This window comes from Oenanthe melanoleuca, chromosome 9 (genome assembly GCF_029582105.1).
Source record: "Oenanthe melanoleuca isolate GR-GAL-2019-014 chromosome 9, OMel1.0, whole genome shotgun sequence".
Taxonomy (NCBI): Eukaryota; Metazoa; Chordata; class Aves; order Passeriformes; family Muscicapidae; genus Oenanthe; species Oenanthe melanoleuca.
In genome coordinates, this window is record NC_079343.1 from 21,678,753 (window position 1) to 21,687,569 (window position 8,817).

Consider the following 8,817-nt stretch of genomic DNA (forward strand, 5'->3'; position numbering starts at 1 on the left):
AATCATTCATGTGTTTGAAAAACACATCCTTACTAGATGCTGGAAAGCATGTGCTTACTTGTGTAGCACTGCCAGCTGCTACCAGGGCATTGCTGCAGGGCACCAGAACTCTGAGCTCTTCATCCATGGAGACCTCCTTGGGTCCCCCAAAGAAGTAGCAGAGGAGGTAATTGTGAGAGAAGAAAATACCCCAAACCTCACTCCTGTCCCCAGCATCCCAGTCCCACTGATTCCCTTCTAGCCTGCCTCCTGTTCACTCCTTCATGGCTCTTCCTATTTCCTCCACTGGCCTTCCCAGCTTCCGCTCAATCTTTCTGGCCCCTGAACCCAAATGCCTTTCCCACTTTTTACCCAACTTTGTATCAAACCAGACATGAACCCTTTCTGTGACAAGCTTAGTCACAACTGAATCTGAACTGGATGGTTACATTGTTCTGACCCAGGTCTCCTCACTCCTCCAGACCCAGCCACCTCCAGGGCCAGCTAAGGTAGCCCCAGTTTTGGTCCCAGCCTGTACTAGCTCAGCCCTGGCCTGGATCCATCCAAGCCATCACAGCCCTCTGGGCTCCACTCAGTGGAGGTTACACACCATAAGCAAATAAAGTTGGGAAGTCCCTGGCACTGCACAACTAGGACACAGCCTGGCTTCCTGATGGAGAACCTCAAACATTTTTCTTGTCTCTTTTTCTTTGTTTCCTCTAAAAGTTGCCCATCTCTGTCACTGTCCTAAGTTTCCTCATGTTTCCTTGAGTCTTGCCTTCTGGGTGGCAGAGGGGCATAGGAAGGTAAGGCTGAAGAGGAGGATGGAAACCTGGCACAGGGCCATGTGCAGAGAACCCAAAGTGTTGGTCAGTTCTGGTCACACAATAGGAGGGATGTCCTTCCCTGCCCTCTTAGACACAGATGGAGGCAGCCTACCAGTCTACTTCACTCTTGGATCCTCCACTGGAAGATGTCAAAGAAGTGGCAATGAGCATGAAATCGGACCCAAGGAACGAGTCTGCCTCTTCTGGCCTTTTTTCCTGGTTGTCCTCAGCTGGATCTTTGCCTTTGGTTTGAAAACAGGACCCAAGACTAGCTGTTCACAGCCACCAGTGTCCATTCTTTCCCAGTACACACATGCCTCAGACACCAACAGTCCAGCTTTTCTGCACTTACCTTTTGCAGCACATCTTAAAAATCACCAAGCTGGGGGCCAATAGTTGGGACCACTGCACACAGACACAGCCCCTCCTGCCTCCCTAACCCTGCCTCATGCATTCTCCTTCTTCCTTTGCACAAAGCCCCTTCTTGGCATGGCCAAGCTCCCAGGTTCTCAGAACTACTCCCTTTTATAAGGCAAAGGGCAAATCCAGCAGCTTCCCAGGAGTTGTTGGAATGAGCAGAGCAGGTCAGTGTAGATCTGCCTGGTTTGCCAGCCCTGGGAGAGGCCACAAAGGGGCCCTTCTGGTACACTACAGGGCACTCTAAGACTTCTCTGTATCCACTCAGGATTAGGTGGAGAATGCAGCAAGGGTACAGCTTGAGAGCACCCATGGATGGCCTTCTGCCTCCTCTCCTCATCAGCTCTCTGGGTGACCACATTCCTTGTTGTCCCAGCCACACACCCCTGTGGCTATATCACTTACCCCTGCAGGGCATTCCTGTACTCCCAAGCTCTGGTCAGGATTTCAGCCACATCTCAGAGTTTCTTCCCCCTTTCATCTTGACAATGCCCCAGAACACCCTGCACAGAAGTGCCTGGACACAGTACAAACATGCTGCCAGAGAAGAAACTTGACAGCTGCATGGACTATGCCTGGATTTGGGTGGTTATCTGTGTGTTTCAGATGCTACTGGAAATAATAGAGACACAGGCCCTCATTGTGACTTCTTGCTTTAAGGACATCCTAATATGCTGATCTTTTGAAGCCAAAGTTTCTTCACTCACAAACAGCCTGAGCATGTACATGTCTTGCTTTGACTCAAAGGAACTATTTCTTCATTAGCTTGACCAAAAACCAAAAACCAATGTCCTCAGTAATGAAAGGCAGAATTCATCTCGTGGAAGTGCTCGTGGAAAGTCTCTTCCACAACACAGCAATTGGGTCACCTCATCCAAAAATCTGCCAAGCACCAGCACCACCCAAACACTTACAGCAAGATTGTTTTGCTTCATAAAGCCACATCCTTAAGGATCTGGAAAGAATCCATATTTGAAAAATATCCTGGAGAATCCTATCTTTGAAAAATATTGATTTACAGGATCTGTACCACCCTCAAATCCCACATTTCTGTACCATACTGCATAAACATGCAGCTTCAGCAAGTTTTGCAGTCTTAGATATAAGCTTTGAAGCTTATAGATACACACAGACACAGAGAAATGAGAGAAATCAGGTCTTTAATCCTTCCTTTGATGATAATGAAGATCTTAGGATGACAAAAGATCTATAAAAAACACCACAGAAAAAATACATATAAACTCCCAATGCAAAAAAAATGCAGCTACCTTTGTAGTGCTTTGCCATGCCCACAGAGGATGGGAAACTATTTCAGCTATTATGTTGGTAACTGGACTTAAAATTATTCTACTACTCCCATAGTTTCTCCAATCCAAAATAATCCATCCCAGAAACTCAATCTGCTGCATGTGTACCCACTTGTATCTAAGTCAACTCCCTGCTACAAAGAACCCTGGGGAGTTTAAGGAGCTTTGTTCCTGATGAGAGCCATGAACCAAAGACACCTGCATCCAGGTTCTCCTGGGAAAACATGGTCTGAGGCCTTAGTCTTGAGTTTTTCTCACTGTTTCAGTTTTGGGATAGTTTTAAATCTAGAGGCTTCTGGCCTGCTCTGATTCCCTCTCTGCTGACAGTTTCCTTAGGGACAGGTTTTTTAGGAACATTTTGATAATCAAGGCATTTAATGCAAAGGAGAAACGTGGTGATTTTTGATAGAAGTTTCCCAGGTCAGATTGTTCAGCCAATGTAGCAAAGAACTCTGAGCTTTGTGGCAAGGACATGTGGCGTCCATGCTGAGGGCACAGTGTCCCCTTCTGGCAGCAGCCACACACTGAATCTCATTCATGCAAAAGGCCTGGGCAGACAAGCAAGTCACCAGGAAGTGTTCTGCAAAGGGGCAGGACAGTGCTAAAACCAACCTGACACATTCTGCTGCCCAAGGGAATTCATTCTCCATCTGTCTTTGATACCTTCTCTTGCCTACATTCAGGCAGAACTCGGCAGTATCTGAGCTCTGGGAGCGAAATAACAAACGGCTCCTGGGAGTCGACTTCTAGGGGAAGAAACACAAATAAGAACATCTGGCACCATCCTTTCAAAGCTAAGGCCTGTGGCCACCCAAAAAGGTCAGCACATCCCTCCAATGAAGAACTCAGGGTCAGTGAGGCTGTGGGGCAGTTAACATCATCACAGAAAGCTCCAGCAGGGAGTCAGAACTGCAGCTCTTATGCTGAGCAGCATTTCTACTGCCATGTGTGTTTTGGGGCAAGGAAGAGCCAATACCATCTGACTTGGAAGAGGGAACACACTTGGCTCAGACACATTGTCCATCCCCATTCCAGCATGTAAACCATCATCCTCATTTCTGGCTCATATTGCCTGCAAGGTCCAGCTTGTTTGTGTCCCTCACCCCTTTGTTTAGCTGTGCTACCCTGTTACCTTCGTGGCAGTTCAAAGCTTCTCTCAGTGCCCTACAGGCAGCTCTCTTTGCCTCCAGGATACCTCCAGGCTGGCCTGGGCTGTAAATTGCAGTCTCCACAGTCACTTGCAGGGCCCCATCCAGCACACACTGCATTCTTCTCAGCGCGCTCACTGCCTGGTCCAGCTGCTCCTGGGAGTCAGGACGGATCATCACAAGCACCAGCACGTCCGGCAGGCAGGGGAGGAGGTTCCTCACGTCCCGGACAGCCTCCTCCAGGTGATCCCACTGCATGAGCCTTTTCAACACACTGGCTTGCCACAGCATGAAAATCAGATGTGGGGGAACCAGGTCCTCCTCTTCCTTTCCCTCATCATCTGCCTGCTGTGGTCTGTGCTTGATGTCCCCTGTGCCACACAGGTCCCGGGTGAAATCCACCAGCAATGAGGGAGCTCTTGACTCAGCATGGTCCACCTCCATCACACCCACTCGTCCATTCCGGCTCCCCAGCATATCCAGTAGGTTGAGGAAATCCCAGGTGGTTCTGTCCACGAAGGAGGCTGGCTCCTTTGATGCCATAGCTTCCTCTCACACGTAGTTTACTGTGCTGCTGGGGAAAGGAGTGGAAGTAGCAGAGGCAATTGCACAGCACAAGCTCAAAACAGGCAACACCTGCTGCTCTGAGCAGCCAACACTGGGTTGGGTGGGAGCAAATGAATGCAAAAATACGTTTTGATATAAAGATTCACAAACTGCAGCCATGTGCTCTTTGGGGTTGGACCTCCCAAAAAAAAGGCTTTGTACCTTGGTAGTCTGGTAAAATAGAAAGAGATGAAGGGAGAGAGAAGAGACGATTACCTATTTTTGGGCATCTTGTACCAAACTCTAAAGGACTTACTCTCTTCTCAGCAAAACCCAACTACATAGTGACCGCAGGCCTACAAACCTATTGTTACAGTCCACTTTGCTCACTACATTTCCTCCTTCCTCTGCAATACCTAAAGCTGGAAATCCCATCCACCCTTCCTTGAATCCAATGTGCCCTATCTGACCTGGTCCAGTATCCCATAAGCTGCAATTTCTCTCCACGCGTTAAAGAAATGCATTTTCCATAGCAAAATAACTTCTATACCAGAGCTGAGTAGTTGCATCAAGTTTATGAAGTCCAATTCAAAGTTTTGATTTACCCAACAATGTATTCTGCATACACAACTACTCCACCTTTCAGAAGGAAGAGGATAGCTGTGAAATACCAGCCTACTGCAGGAGATGTGAAAAGCCTCAGAGGGCTCCCTGACGCACACTGGCAGCAGGGTCAGACAGGGAGAAGGAAGCTCTCATGCCCTGGGAAGGGAGGACTGCACTGGAGTGGGCTGGAGATGTGGTTGAGCCAACGGACTTACCTGCCTGACCAACTAGGATGCATTGAAAATGATGGAACTACTTGGTGTATGTGGAACTGCCCTCATAGAGTATCCGCAGCTCAATTTGGGACTGTGACATCAGCAGCAACCATGACAACCTGTACCTGCCTCAAAACTTTTGGGGCCATTTTCAGACATAAGAAACCCTAAGCCTTGCACTTCAAGACTGTAAATTAGTTTTTCACTATCTTATTGTTAGCAAACCTAAAAGATAATAATAAGTGCTGCAAGGATGCTCACTGCCCTACATGACATGCTGGGATAAGGCTGGCCGATAAAACAGCGTTAACACTTGCGCACCACAGAGCTGTGCAGTGAAAAGTTGTTTAAATAATTTACACAGAGCAGACACTAAGAGCACACGTGCTGCCCAAGTACACATGGGCTCATTATCTGGGATTCTACCAGAACTACTATTGTGAGATGTAAGAGAGGCTTTGCAACTTGCCAGGATTTAGTGTCTCTCTCTGTGCTGTCAGCACTAATACACTGCTAAGAAAGAGGTCACTCAAAATTGGTGGAGGCAATAAAACCAGAAATATACAAAAGTCAAACAGAGTCTCCATTTTATTTCCAATAAAAATTTAGATCCTAGATGGATACAGCATCTGTAAAACACAAAACAAGACAAAATCATGTTAGAAACCTTTTACTCAAACATGAATTTTGCAGTTACAATCTAGATCATTAATATTTTCAACTGGTATAAAAGCAATTCCCAGTTTATACACAAGAGGCATGAGAATGAAAAAGCCCAACAGCTGGTTCAGTGACTTGCAGGAGGCACTTCGCTAGTGGCACAGACTCCATGGCAGCCAGCCCTTCTGTGCACCAACAACAAGAGCTCCCATGGCTCTGGATTTCAGGAATTATCTGTGCTGCTCCTTTTTCTAAGCAGAAGAAAGACAGAAAGGAAGGACTGCACTCCTCTTGAACTCCTTTTGACAACAACACTAAGGAAATATTACATCACAGCTCTGGGTGAGAGACCTAAAGGGACAGTCCCACTGAAGCCCTGTGGCTAAAGTCAACTGTGGAAGCAGATAGGAGTGGCCAAGAAAGGACAGCACCACTCCCAGTTAAAACATGTGGGAGGTAAGAGAAAAATCAAACGGGTAGAGCAGAAGGATGCAAAAATACACAAAACAGAAACTGAATCAAGGCAGCTTTAGAAAGGAGCTGAGCCCTGGAACTTGAAGAGCCTTTCCAGACAACCTGAGCAAGCATGCGAACCCCATACAATGAGACAAATTCCCTCAGCACAGCCTCTCTAGGCTCCATCACTGCAATCACTGAGCCATGCTGAACACCCAACAGCAACAGAACAAAACCAGAGTACAAATGTTCCCTCATACTATGTGGAATTAAAAGGCACCCCAAAAACTGCCAATAAGTATCTTGTTGCTAAAACACACCCACTTACCACCCTGATTCTGTGTCCAATGGCCTTGGCAGGAAGGTTGGAGCGGAACTTGGCACGAACCATGCCACTGTTCCCATGGGCGCGGGTCACCTTCCCCCAGATCACGCGTGTCCTGTTGGGTTTGCCTCCAGGGGTTACCGTGTTGCTGGGGGAAAGGAGGCAAACAACAGCTGAGCAGGGCAGTGACAATGTGGTCTCTCTAGGGCACCTCAATAATTAGCTCTGTATAGACTAATGTCTACTTTTCACAGTACCTTTCAAAGGGGTAATTACAGCTTGTAATTTATCAGAAGTTCCACCAGACAACTATTAACAGCTTATAAAGCTCAGAAATTTGGAAAACACTTCTGCTAATATGATTAAACTAAAAAATCAACAATATGAAATTGCCAACACCTTATTTCTCCAGACACACTGAAGGCAGGAGAATAGGCCATTGGGAGAGATGGCAGAAATTGTCTTAAAATGAAGAGATGTGCCATGTTGGAAATGATGGTGGTCAAGTTATCAGTCTGATCAATTTCACTCAAGGCAATTCTGAACTCTAACAACAGCACTCAAGGAAAAAGAGGGAAGTGGAAATAATAAGCAGCAGCTCCCAAGGTGTCTTACCAATGGCAGCAGAGCAGACGTGACAGACAGCGGTCAGACAAGTGGGCACAGAAAAGTCAGAATACAAATTCATCCAGGCTTCACAAAATCCTTTTACTGTTTAAGTAACTCAAGAGTTCATAGTATTTAACACAAATTGACCCACCTCAATTTACTCCATCAACCCACCTTTCAGTTTTTGTCAATCTTAAGCAAAACTTGTTTCTCATCCCACATGCTCTCTACGGTATCATATAATATCACTATCTCCTAGCATTTGCGAAAGCTGATACAGGAATTGGCTTATGTAGCACAAGAACAAAACATTACTTACTTTTTAGCTTTGTACACATAGGCACACCTCTTGCCCAGGTAGAAGTCTGTCTCCTGACGGGCATAAACACCTTCAATTTTCAGAAGGGCCGTGTGCTCCCGCTGGTTTCGGAGGCCACGTTTGTAGCCAGCAAAAATGGCCTTGCACCACAGCCTAAAGACATGGAAAACATCTGCAAATTATAATTCACTCCAAAGTAACAAAAGAAAAACAAATCACAGGCTGTTTCAACAGAAACTCGTCCACAGCAATAGAAATTAGCAAAGGAAATAGCCAACTTTCACAGATCACTGCAAATACTTATGTTCAATGAGCAGAGGAAAGCTGAATATGTGGAACATGAAGTGTTTATGAGAACATTACATTTTTGCTTGTCATAAACTCCTGGCACTAAGGTACACGCTTCATACTAAGTTTCAAATGCTTCAGCATTAGCAGATATTGTTTCCAAAAGTCTACTAACAGTGATGAATAAACACTGCTTTATTTCTACTCACCACAGGAAGTCTCCTGTGCTGCAGTTACTGCTACACAAGGTATGAACTACCCCTGATTTGTATGCTCAAAGGAGTTACCAGCCAGAGCAACAGCCTGACATCCACTGGACACAAACTCCCCACCAGTTCTTCAGGACAAAGTCCTGCCTTGCACTGAGCATTAAAGTAATTTTAACCTGCCCCGGGATAGCACAGGATCAAACTGAGATATCCAGTTCTACCTGCTACATGTGTAACAGGACATAAACTCCAGAGATAAATACTAAGCTGTGATTCACAGAACCATGGAATGGTTTGGGTTGGAAGGGACATTAAAGATCATGCAGCTCTGACTCCCCTGCGTGGGCAGGGACACTTCACACGACATCAGGCTACTCAGACCCCATCCAGCTCGGCCTTGAACACTTCCAGGGATGGGGCAGCCACAGCTTCTCTAGGCAGCCCCGGAGTATTCAGATTTAATCCCTTCACTTACAAACTCAATCCCTACATCCGTATGAAAATTCGGCGGCACAACAGGAAATTTACCCACGGGAAAAACATGTTGTTTCCTATACTCAAGGAAACAGTGTATGTCAAAGCTCCAGTGTACACTGGAAAGTCACAAACACTGTGCTAAGAAAACACAAAAATTTGATATTTACTGACAGGCCAGGGAGAACGTGGCACATCGTAACAGCAACTGCAACCAGCTCAAGAGACTTCAGAATAGGGACACACAGCTGCAAGGTTTCTACAGGGCCCAGCAGGACACTGGGCAGATAACACCGTTTATTGCCTACTGCTTCAACAAACACTCTCAGAAATGTTTCGACAGCGTTACAGCACCCACAGACAGCACTTCGGGCAGTCACTCACCTCCCAGCCATGATGTCCTCCCGCAGACCCGGTCCCGGCAGGCCTGGA

General features: G+C 46.5%; 2 protein-coding genes across 7 annotated transcripts; both read right to left on the bottom strand.

The window, feature by feature from the left end:
- Window positions 1-2,365: 2,365 nt before the first annotated feature.
- On the bottom strand, window positions 2,366-5,554 carry LOC130256733 (uncharacterized). Of its 6 annotated transcripts, none has more exons than XM_056498651.1 (4): window positions 5,046-5,554; window positions 3,663-4,249; window positions 3,143-3,276; window positions 2,366-2,430 (listed from the first exon to the last, which is right to left on the bottom strand). In XM_056498651.1, exons 2-3 carry the CDS (start codon window positions 4,219-4,221, stop codon window positions 3,170-3,172), a joined length of 666 nt encoding a protein of 221 aa, XP_056354626.1. In that variant the 5' UTR covers window positions 4,222-4,249; window positions 5,046-5,554; the 3' UTR covers window positions 2,366-2,430; window positions 3,143-3,169. The 6 variants fall into 6 exon arrangements, with proteins under 6 accessions (XP_056354626.1, XP_056354625.1, XP_056354622.1 ...); XM_056498650.1 differs by having other exon boundaries at window positions 3,663-4,252; window positions 5,046-5,451; XM_056498647.1 differs by having other exon boundaries at window positions 4,896-5,451.
- A 61-nt stretch (window positions 5,555-5,615) lies between these two features.
- Window positions 5,616-8,812, bottom strand: RPL35A (ribosomal protein L35a). The gene is made up of 4 exons (XM_056498652.1): window positions 8,770-8,812; window positions 7,415-7,567; window positions 6,490-6,634; window positions 5,616-5,674 (listed from the first exon to the last, which is right to left on the bottom strand). The coding sequence occupies exons 1-4, from the start codon at window positions 8,778-8,780 to the stop codon at window positions 5,651-5,653; spliced, it is 333 nt and encodes a 110-aa protein (XP_056354627.1). The 5' UTR covers window positions 8,781-8,812; the 3' UTR covers window positions 5,616-5,650.
- Window positions 8,813-8,817: the final 5 nt, after the last annotated feature.

Coding starts and splice junctions, on each gene's coding strand:
- LOC130256733 (XM_056498651.1), bottom strand. CDS start 4,221: ATGGCATCAAAGGAGCCAGCCTCCTTCGTGGACAGAACCACCTGGGAT. Junction 3,277..3,662: donor AGCTTTGAACTGCCACGAAG/GTAACAGGGTAG, acceptor TTCTTCCCCTAG/AAGTCGACTCCCAGGAGCCG.
- RPL35A (XM_056498652.1), bottom strand. Junction 6,635..7,414: donor TATGTGTACAAAGCTAAAAA/GTAAGTAATGTT, acceptor CCTTTCCCCCAG/CAACACGGTAACCCCTGGAG. Junction 5,675..6,489: donor TTGGACACAGAATCAGGGTG/GTAAGTGGGTGT, acceptor TGTGTTTTACAG/ATGCTGTATCCATCTAGGAT.